Genomic DNA, 21,995 nt, shown 5'->3' on the forward strand with positions numbered 1-21,995 from the left:
CCCCCCCCCCCAGCATACTCAATCCTGAAAACCAATCCTTAACCAGGCACATTGGTGCATGCCTGTAATCCCTGTAACCAGGAAGGTTGAGGCAGAAGGATATCAAGTTCAAGTCCAGTCTGGGCAATTTAGGAAGACCCTGTGTCAAAATTTAAAAATAAAAAATACAAAGGGCTGGGAATGTGGCTCAGTGGTAAAGCTACCCTGGATTCAATCTACAGTACAAAAAAAACAAAAAAAAGCCCTACATGGTCACTAGGGAGAACATGGTCTGCTACTAAACAATTATGGTAGATGAGGTTTTACCTTTGTGTTGCTAATTTATTAATCAAGTTCATGTCAGAGAGGAAAAAATGCCTAATGGAAACATGTCAAGCTATATATTGTTGGTGGAAAGGCAATTTAGCAATATTGATCAAAATTGTAAGGACAGACTTAATAAAACAATTCCACTGGTAGGCATTTATCCTGTAGAGAGACTCACAATAAAGAAGATGATATGTTGCAAGAGAAAAGCTTAAAACAACCCCAAATAGGGCACCAATTAAATAGAATAACGTGGTGGAGCAGAAAGATACATTAAATGAAAAAAGCTGGTTAGATGACTCATACGTTGCATATTATTTCCCAATTTGTGGTTTTTAAAAACATTTGAGGGGGATGTACCAGGGAAGCTTAACCACTGAGCCACATCCCCAGCCCTTTTTCTTTTTGTATTTTTAGACAGGGTCTCTCTAAGTTGTTTAGGGCCTTGCTAAATTGCTAAGGCTGGCTTTGAACTTGTGATCCTCCTGCGTCAGCCTCCCAAGCTTCTGGTATTACACACACCACCATGCCCATCTCACATGCTTTATATTTTAGTTTTTGTATATACACAGGAAAATTCTAGGGGAAAAGAAAATCAAGGGGTGATACATTCCAGAATTTAACCTCTTATGTACCATTTGAATGTTTTACTATGAGCTTGTAATTTTTTATTTAAAACGCATATAAGAAAAATCCATGAGCAGTGAGAATTCATGAGAATACAGTCTTAAATTTCTCTTGGCAATGTACATAGTCTTTAAGTGAGGCTCAACAATCTTCATCAGACTGATTACCATTCAGGAAGTAGCACAATACAGTTAAGAGGGCTTTGTGAACAAGGCATGAAACCTAAATGGTTTATTATTAGTCATTGTTTAATCAGGAAAAAAAAAAAAAAACAAGAAACTTCCCAGACTTCATTCTGTATGCCTAGACATAAACAAATTTTTATAATGCATTTCTTATAACTCTTTGGGAAAAGGGTATATAATATAATAAAAATACAATCCAGAACATTATGAATTAGGTATCTTGTTCTGTGAATGCTAACAGTTACAGTGATTGTAACTTTTATAAGGAAAGCATCAGCTGTGAAGGGCTTAAGTACATACACGGACACTCATAGTTTAGCATGTAATAACAACAACAAAATTGGAAAGAAACCAAATGTACACAACAGAAAAATGAATGAATAAATTTTATATAACGTGATATCATGTAGCTATTAAGAAGTTTGTTGTTGCATATTATAGATAAAGAAAGATATCTGTGGCATATTTAAGCTACAAAAGGTTGAAGGTAATAGCTTTTTTGACCTGGGCCTATTTGGGAAATGCTATAAATGAGTATATATTTATGCATAAATGCTAGAAAAGGTTAGAAGAAGATACAGCAAAATGTGAACTGTGGTTATCTCTGGAGAGTAGTATCACAGGAGATTTTGTATGTGTATATTTTGGCTGATCTCTAACTTTTCTATAAAAACATTTTTAACTGTGTGATTTTTTTTTTAACTTTAAAAATCATTGGTTATCTTCTCCTTCCTCGGCAGACCCAATGCTCTTTCATAGAAGAGAATTCAACATGAAACATGTTGCTTGCTCTCTCTCTTCTGCCCCTTTGCTGGTCTTTTAATGGCTTTTCTAACGTTTTAGAAACTGGAGAAGGGGACGATGACAAGCCGAACATTTTTGAGTTGTCTTTCCCTCTTTTTAATGCAGCTATCATGTTAGGTCAATGGTTTCTAATGGGGGGCTTTTCGTTGTCACAATCTATGCTACTGCATCTAGTGGGTAGAAAGTAGCACGGGTCAATCTCTATGACACACAAAGATGCTCAGACTGAGAAACGCTGTTTCAGGTGACTCATTAGTCTTCCAGGAACAGCACCCTCCAATGGTTAAGAACATCTGCCAAAGATGCTCCTCTGGCAGAGAGGCAATGCACTACTGACCAGGGAGGCAGAATACCCGAGTTGAATTTGGTTCTGCCCCTCTTCTAGCTGAACAACCTCAGGAAGATGACCATGCCAGGCAGCTGATCTCCCATCCTCCTCTGTAAATTGGGAATCCCACTACTCACCACCCAGAGTACACAAGAAACTTGCACTCAATAATAAAGGAGAAAATGTTTTATAAACAATAAAGTACCATGCACATGTGAATGGCATTATTATCCCAGGATCTGAAATGTCCAGCCTTACCAATGAAAACACTTTCACAGTTTCAATGGATCTTTGTCTAGCATATTCCCACTGCCCTAAATCCCGTTACCTACTTCATATGCCAACTCGGCAGTAATTTTTACTAAATACTGAGACTGAAAACCATAAAGTGTATTTTTAAAATACATTTTCCTTGACCTAAACTGTGAGCCAGCAGAATTTAGTGACTGAATGGCAAAGACCTGAATCAGACTCCTAGGGAAGAACACCACCTCTACTATCTGGGTGACCGTGGAAAGAGACGTGGCTTCTCTGTGCCCCAGTTTTCTCATCTTTATCCAAGCTAGAACATACCTGAAACAGGACATTTGAGAATAAAAGGAGGCACTGCCAATGTTAATGCTAAAACAACAGGTATACACCAGAACTGTCCCCAGACAGAGGACATAAAGTCACCCTAATGAAAAGGATAATAACAGCATCTACCCCACAGGCTTGTTTGTGATGACTAAATCAGATGAAACAGGCAAAGCACACCATACAATCTTATTAAATGCCAGCTATGATTATAGCTCTTTCTCCCACCTCACTCCCATTCATTCAGCAAATCCTTAGTGCCCAGGCACAACTCTGGGTGCAGATAAAATAACAGTAAGTCACATACACCCACTCCCTATCCACAGCAGTGTTCCTCCTCTTGTTTCAGAGTGTGTGTTCCATTTCTAAGACAGAAGGGGGTGGTTTACAAATGACTGAACCCAGAAGCACTTTATCACTGAGATACATCCCTAGCCCTTTATATTTTTAATTTTGAAACAATGTCTCGCTAAGTTGATGAGGCTGGCCTCAAACTTGGCGATCCTCCTGCTTCAGACTTCCAATGGGATTACAGGAGAATACCACCACACCTGGCTATTTCAAGACTTTTCTTAAATCTAACATAGTCATGACTTGTTCAGAATTAAACACAAACTTTCAAGCCAGCATTAGAAGTCAAGAACACCCACCTAGGAAAGTCATACTGAACATGTAACAGTTAAAAGTCCCCTTTACAAAAATGAACAATGAATTAGAGCTTATCTAACCAACAAAGTTTTCACAGTTTCAATGGATCTTTGTCAAAGATCAAAAACACAAACACAAACACACAGGATTTATTATTATCCCAAAGTCCCTGATTCAGGAAGGCTATTTCGGCTAGACTAAAAGTTAGCTATGCATAATAACTCTCACAGAGGGCACCAATTAATAAAAGTTTATAACTTAGCAGTCAAGCTTTAAAAACACATTATAGTATTAGCTTTTATTTCTACATGCATTGTATTAAAATGAATTATGTACATGTGTCCACCAAGATCCCCTTATAGAACCCTACGTTATGAAAGCAAAGTTAATCTGGCTTGCATTTATATTGAGATGCATGTATACCGTTACCAAGAAATAAGCAGTTTAATTTAGTATACTGAGACAATTTTCTTTAAAAGTCAATACTTATCAGGAGAGATGGGAGTTTCTTATTTTATACAGATGTTCATTAACCTCTAGGGACTTAGGACTCTAATCACAAATCCTTTCTTCCTTCTCCCCAACTCCCCCCTTTAGGCCCACAGTAAAGTTGATCTCAATTACTAGGACCATAAATTCTCACACTCAGATATTTCCACATTCAACTGTGGAGCCTTGCCCTCTCCTCCTTATTCAAATTTTACCAAGGAGGAGAGAGCAAGGCCCCACAGTTGAGAGGGGCTAAGACAGGCTAAGACAAGAGGATCTCGAGTTCAAAGCCAGCCTTGAGCCAGGCTCAGTGGCATATGATTGTAATCCCAACAGCTTGGGAAGCTGAAACAGAAGGATCGTGGGTTCAAAGCCAGCCTCAGCAAAATCAGGCACATCCTCAGTCGACCCTCCTTTTGTGTCAATTTCTTTTTTTCTTTCTCTTTTTTTTTTTCCCGGGGGAGGGTGTGACTCTCTTTTTTTTTCGGGGAGGGTGGTAGCTGAGGATTGAACCTGAGGTACTCCACCTCAAGAGCTACATCCCTAGTTTTTGTTGTTGTTGTTGTGTTTGTTTTTGAGACAGGGTCTCACAAAGTTGTCTGGGCTGGCCTCAAACTTGTGATCCTCCTACCTAGCCTCCCCAGTAGCTGGGATTACAGGTGTGTACCACTGCACCCAGCTGTACTAATTTCTGATGACCATTAAGGAAGATATATGCCATTTCTTCTGTAGTTTTGAGAGCTAAAATTCTAGCCAAGCCCCGTCGCTAGAAACAAAATATGAATCTCCACAAAGAGAGGGTATGTCAAGTAAATTGTATGTGCATAATTCAGAACAAATTCAGGGACTCTCCAGTTCCATTCTCCATACCTCTGTCTTTATTCAAGAAGTTGAAAGCAGTGATGTGTGTTTTGATCTGGTGCTGGCTACACAGACATGCTCAATGTGTGAAACTTCAACAAGCTGTACTATTATGTGCATTTTATGTATTCATGTTCTAGTGCCATAAAAAAACTTTAAAGTTGATTAATCCATTTAAGCCTAGATAAAATAAGCATAATTTACACATTACCTATGGTAGTGTTTTACAAACTGTTTTCAAACTGGGATGTGACTAGTCAGCAGACCACATAATCATTTTAGAAGGTCCTGACCAGGTTTTTTTTTTTTTAATGGAATGGAGAATACAAAAGGGTATTACATACACAGAAGGCAACCTCAGGAAACTTTGCCTAAGAAAAACTCAGTACATCAACAAAAATTTGATTTGAACGCCATAGAGACGTGGGTTCTAACCCTGACTGATAACAACCTACAGACCGCCCAGTGTGGTGGTGCATACCTGTAATCCTAGTTGCTGGGTGGGGGCTGAAGCAGGAGGAGCATGAGTTCAAAGCCAGCCTCAGCAACTTAGTGAGGCCCTAAGCAACTTAGCAATACCATGTCTCAAAATAAAAATTACAAAATTCTGGGTATGTGGCTCAATGGTTGCATGCCCCTGGGTTCAATGCCTGGTAGCAAAAAAAAAAAAAAAAAAAAAAAAAACTATGTACCTAGCCAGGCACGCCTGTAATCCCAGCAGCTCGGGAGGCTGAGGCAGGAGGATAGGGCATTTAACGCCAACCTCAGCAAAAGTAAGGTGCTGAGCAACTCAGTGAGACCCTGTTTGTAAATAAAAAATATAAAATAGAGCTAGGGATGTGGCTCAGTGGTCAAGTGTCCCTGAGTTCAAGTCCCAGTACCTAAAAAAAAAAAAAAAAAACTATGTATGTACCTGGGAGCAAGTCACCCAATCTTCATAAGCCTCTATTCATCTCTAAAGTGGGAGTAACATTATCTACTCCCCAGAATTGGCATAAGGTCTCAGTGAAGTTGTGAACTGTCCACCACAAAGCACTGTTGAGACAATGTCTCCAGCCCTGCCCCCCTTTATATGGTGCCCTGGGCTAGGTTCTTTACCAGAGGAAAGGAAAATTTCAAGCAAATATACAGAGAAAGACACTGCCAAGGCTGAGCCCCCATCACATGACTTGGTTGAAGTCCCAGGGAGAACAAACCACTAACATTTGAGAGCAGCCAACAGGGCAGGGGAAAGCTTCGTCCCAGCACGCTTGGTGATAAATCATCCAACTTTGGATTCCAACCACAGGGAAAACCACTTTCCAAGATAATAGGGTTTTTCCCATTATTCTTGGCAGGAGGTGAAGAAAGGCAGAAGGGGAAGAAGGCCTCAGTAAAGAAATAGAGCGTTTGTTTTACATAAATCACTTTGCAGACAGGTGGTTTTCATTTTGAGAACAACAACAACAAAAAAAATGATGCTTAAAACAGTTCGAGGGTAACTGGATAGCAGCCAGCAACTTGCCAAGACAGGGAAACAGAGTCCTGGGGTCTGGAGTGCTCCCAAAGTGTCCAAGCAGTGATAGATGCAGACTAGGAATGAGGAGAGACTGACTAGAAAGAAAGGACTATCAACAAATATTTGTTGAGCATCTACTGTGCATCTAGAACTGAGTGAGGGGTTGGGGATACAGTGAGAGTAACAGACAAGGCCCCTGCCCTTCCAGAGTGGCATTTCTAGTGGGGGAGATGACGAGTCAATCCATGAGTCAACAAAATATTTATAGGCTGTGATAGGAGTATTCAGTAAGAAATGAGTATGGTGATGTGATGAGAAGGGAAAAAGGAAACATAACATGGAGGAAGTCCCTTTAGATAAGATGACCCAGGGGGGCTTCTCAGAATAACACTTGACAGAAAAGAAAGAACCAGCCACAGCAAGCACCAAGGAAAAGGGCATTCCTGGCAGAAAGAAGTACCAGTGCCTGGCCCAAAGGCAGGAGGGGACAGAGTGAGGGCTGGGGAGGGCAGGAAGTCGCTTTGGTGGTAGGTAATGTCCAAGGAGGAAGGTGACGCTGATGAGGCTGAAAAGGCAGGCAGAAGCCAAACCATACCAGCCCAGCCGACTGTGGGAAAGGACTTGAATTTCAACAAAGAGCAACAGAGAACTGCTGAGGGTTGGCTCGCTGTGATACACTGCTTTGCTGCTGGAGAAGATAAAAGGAACTCTTAAATTATTATACACAAACCAAGTGTCCAGGTGATAGGATTTCTCCAAAATCAAAGATGAAAAATAGCACTGGCGGAGCTCTCTGATACACAAGTATTGAGGAGGCATGGCAGCTAAAGGCAAACAACTTTAGCTTAAATATGAGATGGAATACAAGGAATTCAGTGGGGGAAAGGGATGGGAGAACTTGTGACTGGCAAGGGAATACTATTATTAGCAATTAACTGACAGTTAGCGAATATAAGGCACACAGTAAAGTTAATTAACAAGGCAGGTTCCAGAAAGTGCCCTGTGTGTGTGTGTGTGTGTGTGTGCACACGCACACACGCACACACACACACCAGTGGAAAGGCAACTGGGATTTGATCCATGTATCTGGCATTTGCCTGAATTCAAAAATGGGGTAACTGAAATGACCTGATGTGACGGCGCCCTGCATGTTACTTCTGAATCAGAAACCAGATCAACTGCTGAGCAGTTTGCATCAATGTTTATCTTTGCCTTTTTTCTCCCTCTCAGAAGTTGAATATGGGTGTTCATAATTTGGAAACTCAATGCTGAATGGGAAATGGCTCTTCTGAATTATCACTCTCCCTCAAGAGCCCTGATTCAGGGCCCCAGGCCTCAGCATCTTTAACTCAAATATATCTGTCAGAAATAAGCATGACCTGCTCATAACTTTTCCTCCCTTTTCAAATTTTGTGGGAGTATCATCTGGCATAACTAAAAGAAGAACCTCGGGCTATGGGCTTAAGCAAGGCCAACTGGCCGACCCCAAGATCAAATCTGATACAAACCAAGAGAACTTGGCACCCTCAGAGGCCATCATGAAACAAGCTGGATCAAATACCCTGGGTGGCTTCTCACGGAACCCAACACACTGTTGAGGTTCCAGGACAGTGAACCAGGGAAGGAGGAGTAGAGACAAGTCAGGCACTTGAGTGCCAGGTGCTTTCACATTCGTTGTCAAGTATCTAGCAGCTTAGGCAAGGCTGTGATGGAGATTTTCAGATAGAAAAAGAAGACTTGGAGGGATTTTTGTTAGTGGTCCAAGGCTATACAGCTAGCTGAGTAGGGATTTGTGCCTGACCTGATACCTTGATTGGCATCTAGCAACAATACAGGGCTCTTGACAGACCCCAAGCTGACTCTCTATCCAGTCTCCCACCTCAGTCTTACCTCCTCCCCCTTTATTTCTTCCCATCACAGGAAAGTTGGCTTCCACACCTGGCTTCACCCCAGACTCTCAAATCCACCAGCTGCCTCAGAAATGTTACCTGCTCCCAACCCCGATAGGGATCCCTGGCTGCCGAAATGGTCACCTGCCAAAAGTTTGGCTGGATCGAGCTGTCTGTGTGCAATGTCCCTGGGAGAAAACTCATCTGGCTGCAGATAGCAGCAAGAGAAAGGAAGAGAACAAACCAGATGACGGACTGCTCAAACTCTTGAGAAGTGCCCCTACCAAAAGGGACTCAACCAAGGAAGCCAGAGGGTGGCTTGGGAAAAGAAATTCCCTTTTGCCACAAGCAAGAAAACTAAGACCTGGGTTCAAGTGTAAAATGATGTCAGCATCTTGGAAGAACTGAACTAGGACCAAATTCCCCATCACATCTCCCTCCTGGCCTATAAGGGAGTCAGGCAACAGGGTACAAAAGATGTAGACATAACAATAATCAAAACAGATGTATGGCCTACTTACACTCTCAGACAAGTCTGTGGCACTCAGGGCTTTGGCTGCTGAAACCTCCATGCTGTGGAGTACGAAATGGTGATTTCTGGCTCACTGTCTGAACTCCGGGCAGAAGTGAGTTCTGCGCTCTCCGAGAACTGCAAGCCTCTCTGATTCACTTGGCAGCAGAATTATTCTAAGCATCCTGTCCCGTACCCAACCCGCCTGCCCCTCCCACTACACATTCACACTGGTGGGTTTTTTTTTTTTTAATCCTTTGCCCTTATGCCTGTCACAAATCAAGTGAAACTCATTTTTCAAAATTAATCCAATCTCTGGCACTTGAGAGAGTAGAACCTTTCTGACCAAAAAGGAGGAAGAGCCACTTAATTAGGAAGAAGTTATAATTAACATCAGAGAGAAGAGAGTTGGAGAACCGCAGAGTCTGCAGTAACAGCAAAATGGAGATTATTTGAGACAGCTGAGACACTCCACCCAGGCCTCCAGAAGGAGACAGGCACGGGAAACAAAGGGCATATGGTGTTTGCTTTCTTCAACATCCGTTCTCACCATTAAGAGCTGCAGCAGCAAACGCTCATTACTTACATGTGGACAAACCTCGCCCTGAAATAGACTCTGAAATATAGCTCATGAGCAAATAAATTACTTTGCAACAGAGGCCTACCTTGATTTTTTTATTACATATAAAGCAGAATTTAATAAAGCCCTAATAACTGGCAGAATGTCTATTTGGCTCTATGAAGCGTGAACTACACTTGAAAGAAAGTCAAATTTGTTAATTTTAAGATCAGATCATAACTGGAATACTGACATATTCAAAGCAGAATTTTTTTCCCAAAGAGAGATTCCTCAGGAAATAACTTAATAACTAGACACCAGTGATTTTCTACTATTTACTATTAATGTATTTCATTCAAATATTTCTATCCTAAAGCAAATAAGTTTTTCTAATGTGACTTTATTTCCTACATGTGTCAATGATAACACCACCCCCAAAAGACCCACACTATTAAACTGTCCAAAGATAAACTTCAGCGTAGCATCTGACCATTATGAGAAATTCCTGAATTGGTGAAATTTATATTGAGTTGGCTTTAAAAATGCTCATATACAACTGTTTTGGGGGGCTGGGGATGTGGTTCAAGCGGTAGGGTGCTTGCCTGGCATGCGCGCAGCGCTGGGTTTGATCCTCAGCACCACATACAAATAAAAGATGTGTGTCCACCGAAAACTGAAAAATAAATATTAAAAAATTCTCTTTCTCTCTCTCTTTAAAAAAAAAAAAAACTGTTTTTACTCTTAACACTGCTGAGATCACTGATCACGCCCACTACTACCCAGCCAGGATGAACTGGGACTGGGGTCTACCTGCCCATAGGTAATAAGTTCAAAGCCAGAGGATCCCCTTGCTTGTGTTTGACATAAAAGGCCCCCAAATAAAGGGAAATGAGATTCACACGATCCAATAACCTTCAGTGAACACTGTGGGCTGCCTACCCAGCAAAGCCAGCTCCCTTCCTTCTTCCCTAGCAGAACCTACTATTGGTTACAGGTGCTCACCATTCCTTAGTGGAGCCCATTCCCAGCTCCAGGAGGGCAGCCTAACAAATTCTAAGCTAATAACCGGTTTTAGGTGGACAACAGGAAGTAAGTTCAACCAATTAGCCTGTAGGAAAGGACTGCTCCTCCAGACAAGCTGTGAACAAGAACGAAAGGGTCCTACTGTCAATGGCTGTCATCCCACAACCATCTGACAACCAAGGGAAGACAGTCCTTGGGTGAAGTTACTACCAGAAGGTCGCTGTGAAAGAGAAGGGACAAGAAAGGGGGTTTCTGATGTCACACTGAACGGCTCATCCCACTACCCTACCTCTAGCCTCCCAATAATGTGAGAAAACAAACCTGTGTTTAAGACCATCCCAGACAGGTTTCTGTTATGTGCTGTCTAAAGTATGCTGACGGGGATGGGCTGAGCAATAGCTGGGGAGTCAAGAGGAAAAGTCTGTGATTTGGCAAAGAGACTCCTTAAAGTAAATAACAGACTCATGGAAAACATTCCCCTTGATGTTAAAGAAAAAGGAGAAATTACAAAGAAGAGTGGTTGCTTAGGGCTAGGCATGGAAGTGGCTACAAATGGGTACAAGGTACCTTTTGAGGGTGATGGAAATGTTTGAGAATTAGATTCTCATGATGGTTACACAACTTTGTGAGTATACTAAGAACCAGTGAATGGGACACTTTGGGTGAATTTTATGGTAGATCTCATGAAACAACTTTTAAAAAGCTGTGGGCAGGGGGCTGGGGCTGCAGCTCAGTGGCAAAGGTCTTGCCTAGCATAAATGAGGCACTTGGTTTGATCCTTAGCACCACATAAAAATTAAAAAAAATAATAAAACAAAGGCATTCTGTCCATCTACAACTACCAAAAGAATTTTTTTAAAAACCTGTGGGGAATCTGGACATGGTGGCACATGCCTATAATCCCAGCAGCTCAGGAGGCTGAGCAGGAGGATCCCAAGCTCAAAGTCACCCTCAGCAACTTACTGAGGCCCTAAGTAACTTATCAAGACCCTGTCTCAAAATTTTAAAAAAGTGGGGGGCTGGAGACATTGTCTCAACAGTGCTTTGTGGTGGACAGTTCACAACTTCACTGAGACCTTATGCCAATTCTGGGGAGTAGATAATGTTACTCCCACTTTAGAGATGAATAGAGGCTTATGANCCAAAAAAAAAAAAAAAAGCAGTATGGATACAGATGCTCATTCAGGAGAGGTCACATGTTGGAGGAACTTTTCCTCCATGACCATCTTATGTTACACCCCCCCACACACACACACACACTTAAATACTTCTTCCAGTAGTTGTCCATTATCCCTAGAGTTCCAGTTCCTTGGGAGCAGTTGCAAGATCTCTAACATCCTGGCTGGGCTTTGCCCCACTTCCCATTTTACTCCCTGGCAAGGCTGATTTCCAGATGTGCATCAAATTTCTCCTGCCCCTCCAAGCCTCTGCTCACAATGCACTCAGTAGTAGCTCTTGCATTCCATCCTCTTTACTGGATTAAATTTCTTCTCACCTGCCCTAGACTCTTAGGTCCCCTCCCTTTATGCACCCTTACCATACCAGATCCACAAAATATGTGAATAATATCAGATTCAAAAAGTATGTTTCCAGCTGTCCCTCCTCCAGGGTCCCCCCGCCCCAAGACCTAAAAGAGCACTGAGACATAGTAGATGCTCCAGACATGCCCACTGAACCTCTCTGATCTTTCTCTTTCAGGGAAGGCATCCATTTTTCCTGTGCATCATTTGTGTCATGGAGGTGGGAGGTGTAAGAGCCAGAGGTAGGTTCCAGATGTCCTTGTTCTTGCTGCCCTACAGCGACTGCAGGATCAGCAGGGGACACTGCATTCTCCCAGATTCCATAATGTGTAAACTGGACCCTAGCAGAGACTCCTCATGCTGCTCACACTTACAGCTTCTGCTTCTCAGCTTGGACCCTCCCAGGGACGGAAATTCCTAGGAACAAAGTACAACGTAGCTCTCGCCATGTCTCAGAGAGGGAGAAGGAGTAGCCAACATTTTCCCTCAGTATGTTTTTTTTCATCCTTACACAATGTAAGGAGCTAGAGTAAGGAAAGGCACAGATGCAATCATGGGAAACACTTGGTTTAGAAGAAGGTCACCATAGCTGGAGGGAGATGCCAAACCTGGAAAGATCAGGCCCCACCTGGTGTCTAGACCTCAGGAAAAGAGTAACAGTGAGGTTTAGGAAATCCTAAAGAGCCAATTGCAGGGGAGTCTCTGCGATCAAAAAAGAAAAAGTCTACTGTGAAAGGGACTACCCCACAGGGAACCTAGCTTCATCACAACAGATGCAGCCCCAGGGCCTCCTTTCCAGTTGTCCTGACCCTCCACACACCACTAGAATGAAACCCCAAACGTGGGAGCAAAGAAAGAGCTGAAATGACACTTTCCTCGCAAGCATCATTCCAACTCCTACCTCATAATCATGACTTTTCCATATTCGGGCCCCAGCTTCTCTGGACGTGCTCCGTGAGCCTTCTCAGACATTATCTAATGCTAGGCAGGCCAGCAAGCTAACCATTAAGTACTTTTTCTCCACGCTCCCTGATTTAAGCTAGTTTGGACACAATCACAAAAGCTCCACAATTCCCCTCCAAGGAGGGGTGGCTGGTGAGGTTTCTCAGAGAGTTTAGGTCAAAAAAGAAGCTCCTAAAATGTCAGAAAGTTTGTTTTTAAACATCTTAATCTGATTTCTACTGGGAAGTTCGCTAAAGCTGCCATTACTCCCCCAATAAACAAAGCAGGCAGCTTGATTTCTAAATCACTTCAGTTGCTTTTTATTTTTTCCAAAACACCTAAGAGACTCACCCCCAGAGTCTCTAATTCAATGGATCTGGTGTGGCCCTGGGAATTGTTTAAACCCCTCCTGGAGATTCCAGTGCTCCACATAGCCTGAGGTGGAGGGTGGGATTTGGAACATCAGAGATCCTTGCTACTAAAAGTAGCACCCGCTAGGAGCTTCTTAGAATGGCAGGCAGCTTCCCTGTACTCAGCCACTGCCAGCCCAGCCCTCCCTCCACTCCATCCCAATCTGCATCCTGAGGAGGGGCCACATTACAGTTTGGGAAGCAAGGTCCACAACCACCATCTGGCTTCAGAATCTAGGTTCTTTGTTTCTACTTCACAATTGGGAGGGTACCATCAAAAGGCACACTGTGAAATGTTTTCTGAGGGTTTTTTTTTTTTATAACTTCTGATTTGTTTCTTTGTTCCAGGTGCTGGGGATGGAACCCAGGGCCTCAAACATGCTAGGCAGGGGCTCTACCACTGAGCTCCACTCCCAGCACCCTGGATCTTATCCATGAAAAAAAGCGCCATCCTGCTCCCTAGTTCCCCGCCCTCCCAGAAAATATGACTTGTCAGGATAAATGTAAAGGGAGTCAAAAAGTAGACATGGCCTGTTTTTTAAATTAAAGCAATACATTTTTCCATTTGTGCTGGCAGCATCGACCCTTGGATTCCTGCGCATGTTTCAAGTCATCAGTCACATTCAAGTCCTAGAGAGTCAAAGCAGCAGAACCTGCACATTTTTTTAGTATTAAGGAGCTTTACGTGGAACTAAGGCATGCCAGGATAAATACTTCTTGGAACTAATGAGAACTACTAATTGCATCCATTCGTAAAAATCAATATACTCAAAGAAACTTTTTAAAAATTCATATGCTTATTTGCCTTCTTCAAATAACATCATAAGGTATTCACAGGAAGTCGTGGTTTCAATTGAGACGTGGCTGCATATTGAAAAAAAAAAAAGAAAAACTCACAGAATCCTATCAGCCCAGCCAAGATTCCCAGCAGGGTCTCAGAACCTGGCAGATTTGGCCCCCCTCCTGCTAATTAATTACCATCTGGTTTGGTTTTTTTTTTTTTTTTAACATAGCGGAGGCCACCCAGACAATGCTGTACCATAGTACAATTAGGGGTGAGAGAGCACAGACTGTGGAGTTAAACCACCCACAGGCTCAAATCCAGTTCTGGCATTGACAATCTGTGTTCCTCTGAGCAAGTTACTTAACTTCTCTGGCCACGGGGAGCACTATATAAAGGTTCACTGTTTTTCTTGCCTAGTATATAATCTCATGAGTGGTACAGATAACAGAACTCTGCACACAATGGTACTCAATTATTACTGCTGGTTAGAGAACACTCCACCCAGATTGTATCTTCTTCAGCCTTTTGGTGTATCAACAAAGGTATTTGGAAATTTTTTTCTTACTTTTTGATGGTGCTGGGGATCAAAGTCAGGGCCTCACACATGCTAAGCATGTGAGCTACACCCTGGCCTATAATCATCCTTTCCATCCAATGGAATAGTCTCCCTCTCCAATGATATCCTTAATATGGTTATTTATATTATGCCTCATTTCTTCTTTCTTTCTTTTTTTTTTTTTTCTTAGTGCCAGGGATTGAACTCAAGGGCACTAAACCACTGAGCCACATCCCCAGCCCTTTTTATTTTTTATTTTGAGACAAGGTCTCACTGAGTTGCTTTGCACCTTACTTTTGCTGAGGCTGACTTTGAACTCACAATCCTCCTGCCTCAGTCTCCCAAGTCACTGGGATTACAGGCATAAACCACTGCACCCAGCCTCATTTCTTCTTAAACCATAAGCATTAAAACTATATAAAAAAAGAATGAAAAACATTTGAGTGGGTTCAAAATACAGTCTACTAAACAGTAGACCAGTACCAATTACTTAACAGTTACTGAGATCACAAAAACTGATTTCCAGAATGTTCTGAGTAGGGAAGTGCCAGACAACATTGCTATCACAGCAATCATATTATATAGTAACATTCATAGTAGGAAGACAGCAAAGGGAATTGGGATGTTGCAACTATTTAAACTACCCATTTTCACCTCATGACAAATGAACAAGTGCTACATCACTCAACGTGTATTTATTAAATCCATTTCCCTAGGCAGTTTCACCAGCTAATGCTTTAACATAAGCTGAGTTACCATAAGAATTTAACAACTACATTCAGTTTCCAGTTTTCTTCCTAAGATCTATGTGGAGGTCTTGTTTCCCATCTTCTTTGTTACCAAGGCCTTCCAGTTAATTCTCACAGAGCAGTCATGAGAAGTCAGGCTGCCAGCATTCAAATACAAGGATTGACCTATAATAGATTTGCAATCTCCATTAAGTCAGGTAACCTCTTTGGGTTTCAGTTTTCCCATCTGAAATACAGAAATAAAAGCACAGAGTAGTAGTTGAGTTAATGTACATTCTTTACAATCAGAGAGAGAGGGGCAATGCAATTTTGCTGGATGAATGAAGAATCTTCTCACAATTGCAAATTCACGTCTTTTTATCTCCTGCCAGGTCCTGAAGTGGTCACAAATTAGGTATAATAGATTCTCCTTGCCTACCAAAATGGGAGGAGAGAGGGGTAATTCCTCCATGTATTTAAAGAAAGAAAATTATGTAAGCAGGAGAAAACTCACCCACCACTTCCTCTCTGTTAGCCATGACAAAGACACAGTGGCAAGGTTGCTGTCATCAGCAACGTGCACCTAGCACTTGTACCTTCCAAAGCATTAATATTATACTGAGGGGATCCAACCTTGTTCATGCCTCAGGACCTTTGCACTCGCTGTTTTCTACTTGGATGGCTCTTAATAATGGTAGGACCCTCTTCATCATTCACACGTTAGCTCTAACATCACCTCCTCTGATTGATGTTTAGCTGATGACTCCAGCTCAAACAGCCTACACACCCTACCAGCCACTCTATGCTTTTCCCCTACTGTATTTCTCCGTTGCAGGTCTCACTGTCTATAATTATCTTTTCACTCATCTATGGTTATGATTCTCTGTCTTCTGTTAGAGGTTTAGCTCTCTCAGATTTCAGACCTTATTAATCCCATTCCAAAAATGGCACCTAAAATGGCACCTGCTACCTAAAAGTACAGTGGACAGAGATAGGTAATATGTGTGTGTATATTTGCAGCTAGTCCCAATGACTGTTTTGTGTCCTCCGACTGCTTTTACTTGCCTTTTGGCATGCCTTGTAATCCTTGGTTGAAAGTTGGATATTTTCTATAGGGTAGTAGCTACCGAGGCAAATGCACCTATGGATATCAGAAACTTCAAATTCCTCTAGTGATTCTTTTTGTCCCCTCTGGGCTTTCCCTTTGTACTGTTCCCCAAAACAAGCCTGTCTCTCTGCTACAATTTACCATTGTTACTCCCAGAGGCTGTTGGCATGCTTTAGGTAGGGGTTGGTGGGGTTAATTCTCGAATTTTCTAAGCCTCAGTCTCAAGAGTGTGCAATAGGCCTATGTCTTGGGGACTATAGCCTTCACAGGTGTTTCTGCCTCCCCTCCAGGTCTACAGTTGTTGTGTGTCGTCCCCTACCCGCCACCCCCCAGCTGCAGCAGTTACCACTGGTGTTCTCGGTCTACCTCCTGCTTGAGGCCCCGCTCTCTGCAGACTATCTTTTAAGTGAGATGGCGTGGTAGGATGGGGGTAGGTGAGTTGCCTTCACCCAGCTGCAGTGACATTTCACCAGAGCCCTCACGCCATGTCCTTGCCAGGTAAAGTAAGCCTTTTGCTCCTCAAGGGATAGGGTCTAAGTGGATTTCTTAGCAGTTCCTGAGTTAGTATCATGAGCTTTCTCTCCAGTCCTCCTTATGAAAGCCAGGTGGGGTTCCTGGAGGAAAAACCTACAAAGGGGTACACTCCCACCCCCCAACTGCTGCCCCAGGAGCTTCATACTCTCAAGCCAGCCCACGCTCACCCCCCAGCAATTTATCACATTTTCTAGCGTCATCTTCCTACCTACTTCTATGGCATCTGGTGACTTCTGCCCCTGTAAGCAAATGCTCAGATCCTGTCTTGTGTCTCAGAAGGAACCTATCTCCCTCCAGATTTTGCAATGGCTGTTCACTCTGCAAACTCCTTTCTCTGTTAATTTCCAGTCTACCCAGATTTTTTCTTGGAAGCGTGGGAGGTACATGTTTGCAGCCCTCTACATTTCTGAGCTGAAAGCAGAAGTCGACTTATTTATTTTTAAAGGATCAGAAGTATGACAAAATGGTAACATTTGATAAAACTAGGTGGTGGGTTGCTAGATGTGGGTTATAGTCTCATACTCTTCTATATTTTAATAGTCCAGTAACATTTCATATTATAAAATCAAGGTGTAGGTGGCCACAGTGGAAAAGAGTACTATAATATAAATAGACTGAACTATGTATACAACACTTGGATCTTGTTCAATAACTTACAGAGATCACCTGGATTTTCAAAAACAGCCAGCATTTTGGCAATACTTCAGAAACCATTCTGCAAAAACACAAATTGTCCCAATACGCCATTAAATTTCAGTTGTCAAAGAAGCAAAAGAAGAAATTAAAATTGAAAGATTAATGGCCTAAAGGAAAACAAATTTATTTAAAAACATGTATGTTTATAAATCAATACATATAAAATATTATGCTGTTCTTTCTTTGGGGGGGGGGGGGTACCGGGAATTGAACTCAGGTGCACTCAACCACTGAGTCGCATCCTTAGCCCTATTTTATATTTTACTTAGAGACAGGGTCTCACTGAGTTGCTTAGTGCTTCGCCATTGCTGAGGCTGGCTTTGAACTATCCATCCTTCTGCCTCAGCCTCCTGAGCAGCTGGGATTACAGGCCCGCACCACCATGCCCAGCCTATGCTGTTCTTTAAACTGATATCCAACCATCATTATCAGTATAATGGAAATTGAAAGTTATAAATGCATGTGCTCTGTAAGATACACCCCAGGTGAAACTGCAATCAGGGCCACCATTTAGACAGCTAGATAACAGACTTCACCCTGCAGAAGAACCATGAATTGTCAACTGTGCCAGATCCCAGACAGCAAGAGATTATGCAACTCCTAGTAGCCAGACGTCTTAAACCTTTGGATTGCTACTCCTCTTACCCACATTCCTGATTTAATATAATCAGTAATCACATGTAAATGAAAGCAGCACCAGCTTGTAAGATCTACCTCATGGAAAGAACTTCCCTTTTTACTTAAATAATTCACTAATTTAGTAACCAAATAAACTGTATACTATTAAAGAGTGAACCAAACTGGGCATAGTGGTACACACCTGTAATCCCAGCCACTTGGGAGACTGAGGCAGGAGGATCGTGAGTTCAAAGCCAGCCTCAGCAAAAGCAAGGCACTAGGCAAATCAGTGAGACCCTGTCTCTAAGTAAAATATAAAATAGGGCTAGGCATATGTGGCTCAGGGTTGAGTGCCCCTGAGTTCAATTCCTAGTACCCCTCCTCCACAAAAAAAATGAATCATTAAATAACTACAAAATTCTGGATTCATCTGAAGGACTGTATGTTAAATTCAGTTAAATCAGATGAATACTTAGCATGCTTCTTTTAGGTCCATAAGACCATTCTAGCCACTCTGGAAAGAAATGGGTCCATGTGAATCACCTACTCATCTCTGGCAGCATGTCAGACAAGCAAGAGGCTACAGGGCTGAGAGAAACCTGAGTGACTATGAAGTCCAAGAAGTGCAAGGGCCAAGAATGCCCCCAGAGTAGGCTTCATTACACAGAGAGTAACTTTTAATTATTTTATGCTTTAATATTCACTTGTACATTCCTAGCTAAAAGGGAAAAAAAGGACATAGTTTTTAGTAAAGTGAATCCTCTTTTGGCTTTCATTATAATGGATAAAGACAGGCCTAAGTTTGACTGTAATGAGTCTAAAATGAGCTGAATCTACCAATCATGAATCTGTGGCTTTAATTATCCTGTGTGGCTCTGTGAGATGCACCCCAGGTGGAACTGCAATCAGGGTCACCATTTAGACAGCTAGATAATACACTTCACCCTGACAGAGAACCATGGCTTGTCAACTGGGCCATGTTGTTACAAGGGCTGTTTACAAATCAGCTACATCTCTGCATTGCAACAGGCCCGAAATTAGATTTTATATCTAGCTTGAGGGCTGGGGACTTAAAGCTTAAAGTTGGCAGCACCCTAGACTTGATTGTCACCTTAAAATATCTGTTAATGGAACCCATTCAAGTTTTAAAATAAAAGGATGAGTTAAATTGAATAAAAAAAAAAAAAACATCAGAGGCTAAAAAAGGAGAAAGGTATGTGGATTTTTAACCACTACTGACAGCAGAAGCTCACACTATAATTGCCTGGATTATATGCACCAAAGAGATAAGCTGTCATGCGACCTTTTGAACCAAGTAACAGAGCAGTCCCTGGAAGAAATATCAATAAGCACAAAAAATGAACTTTCAACATTTGAAATCACACAAGCCTGACATGCTCCATATAGAAATTTGTTTCAAAGTTCACATTATGTGCCACTAGAGCCTAATGTTGTAATCACCCATTTAATACACAATAGCTGGAACTATTTTAATATGGCAGATTTATTTTTTAAATGTATATATTTTTAGTTGTAGGTGAACACAATACCTTTATTTTAGGTTTTTTTTTTTTTTTTTTTTAATGTGGTGCTGAGGATCGAACCCAGTGCCTCACACATGCTAGGCAAGCGTTCTACCACTGAGCCACAACCCCAGCCCTGGCATATGTATTTTTAATAAGTAGGTTGGCAATTATTCCAATTTCAAGATTGGGGGACTTGGAGGTGTAGCTCAGTGGTAAAATGCTTGCTTAGCACGTACAGGGTCCTAAATTCAATCCTAGCACTGAAAAATAAACAAATTAATTAACTTCTTTTTTAAGTTGGGCACAGTGGCACACACCTATAAACCCAGCAACTCAGAAGGCTAAAACAGGAGGATCAAAAATTTGGGGCCAGCCTCAGCAACTTAGTAACACCCTGTTTCAAAAATTTAAAAAACCTGGGCATGTAGTTCAGTGGCAGTGGTAGAGTGCCCCTGAGTTCAATCCCCAGTACCGGAAAGAAAAGAAAAAAAAAAAGATCAGGGGTGGGGAGGCGGGTGAGGTGGGCAGGAAGAGGATAGGGGCATAGCTCAATGGTAGAGAGCTTTCTCAGCATGCACACAGCCTTGTGTTCCATCCCCAGTACTGCAAAAACAAAACAAAAAAAGGCTTAACAACAACAACAACAAAGATTAAGTTGGACAAAAAAAGTTGTGCACACAATCATGATTGGCAGCTGAGAGAAACAGTTGAGGACTGAATTGTACATATAAGCCAGGCTGTTGGACAGCAATTAGAATGATAGCAATAAACCAGATTCCCGTCCTAGTATGCCCATGAAGCTCCTAATATTACAGCATGACTACAAGTTTAGCAGCTACTAATGTCTATGGTTTCAAACAACTATAACGTATCTTTTGCCCATAATCTGTCCATATTGGTTTTGAATGTTATTTCTTTACTATGAATCATATCTGATCAGAGAGCAAACCCCACCATGCTGCAGACAGTGAAATACTATCCAAACATGTACAGTCCTGCTAAGAATATGCTCACATTTTAACACTTCATCAATCCCAACTATATTTGGTATAAACATACCTTTAAGTGTACATCTAGTACATATTTTAAATATAATTTTAATTTATTTTTTCTTTCATAATATATAAAAAGAATCCCTCTTTGGTTTTCACCTAGCTGATATTAATGATTTGCACTCTCCTTCTCAGGTCTTGACCATGGCCTTGTTTTATAGCTAGAAAAGTATTTCCCAAGAGTTGCAGTGCAGCTGCCAGTGGTACAGCTGATTTCAGCACAACCACAACTGGAATCAGATCAGCCCCACAGCCTTCATTGGGACCAGTGAGCTGGGTGGCCTTCTTGGAAGAAAATCTTGGTGTTAAGAGGATATAGTCGCCAGGGTGTCCCCACACACTGAGCACAACTCTGGAGCTTTGAGAAAATCAGGGTTCACACGGTTGCTCAGGCTCCGAGTCTCCATATGGGACCACCTGCCTCCAGAAACCCAGGGCAGGATGTGGTTTGGCTCGGACAACTTCTCGGCTTACAAACTCAGGCAAGCCCATTTTGTTTTGCACCCAGGCTCCCAAACACATAGCATCTCTTTGTGAGAAAAACCTGGTGGTCCCAGAGAAAGTATGTAAATAAATGAAACGTTCATTCCTTCTTGACAAGCAAAATAGGCAGCTAAGAATGAAAACAAGCTGACTTCATGCACCTCTTTCCACAAATAATTAAGATGGTGCACATGCTCGTGTGCCTGTGCGTGTGATGCTACAGTATGTTGTGACTATACATTAAACAGACATTTACATTTTTAGCTTAGCTCTCTTTGCATTTCCCTTAGGATTTTTATCCCATCTTTCTAACACAAACATGATGAAATATATCCCAGAGACTTGGGTGGGTGTGGGGGGACATTATTTCAAATCACCTTGTGATTTAAGAAACTAAAGTGAAACCAAATGTCTCCTAAGCAGCCCTAGAGGCATCCTGCCCAGAAGGCCCCGCAAGGATGAACTTGCACCTTTGGCATAGGCCTTGGCTTTCTTTCTAGCTGAGGCCTGCCCTTCCCAGGCAGCAGGGGTGTTAGGGTCTGGCCACTTCTGCCTGTTCTTTTTCCAGCTTTATTGAGGTGTGATTGACAGATAAAACTGTATTTACATAAGGTGTATAGTGTTATGGTTTAATATACATTGTGAAATATTTACTACCATCAAGCTAATTAACATATCCACCACCTCATAAAGGTGTGTGTGTGTGTGTGTGTGTGTGTGTGTGTGTGTTGGGG

The 21,995-nt window shown here is 42.0% G+C and overlaps 1 protein-coding gene across 10 annotated transcripts in view; it reads right to left on the minus strand.

Moving 5' to 3' along the window:
- Sh3kbp1 (SH3 domain containing kinase binding protein 1) overlaps positions 1-21,995 on the minus strand; it is a 279,242-nt gene that overhangs the window by 243,704 nt on the left and 13,543 nt on the right. For 2 of the 10 annotated variants that reach the window (XM_048796356.1, XM_048796354.1), the window contains exon 1: positions 8,733-8,890. The exons of 5 other annotated variants lie outside the window; for them this stretch is intronic. In XM_048796356.1, the coding sequence (XP_048652313.1) occupies positions 8,733-8,783 (51 nt within the window). In that variant the 5' untranslated portion in view covers positions 8,784-8,890. Of the gene's footprint in view, positions 1-8,732; positions 8,891-21,995 lie in introns of those variants that run through there. 3 more of the 10 variants (XM_048796351.1, XM_048796350.1, XM_048796355.1) reach the window with 2 other exon arrangements.

Source organism: Marmota marmota, unplaced genomic scaffold (genome assembly GCF_001458135.2).
Source record: "Marmota marmota marmota unplaced genomic scaffold, marMar, whole genome shotgun sequence".
NCBI lineage: Eukaryota > Metazoa > Chordata > Mammalia > Rodentia > Sciuridae > Marmota > Marmota marmota.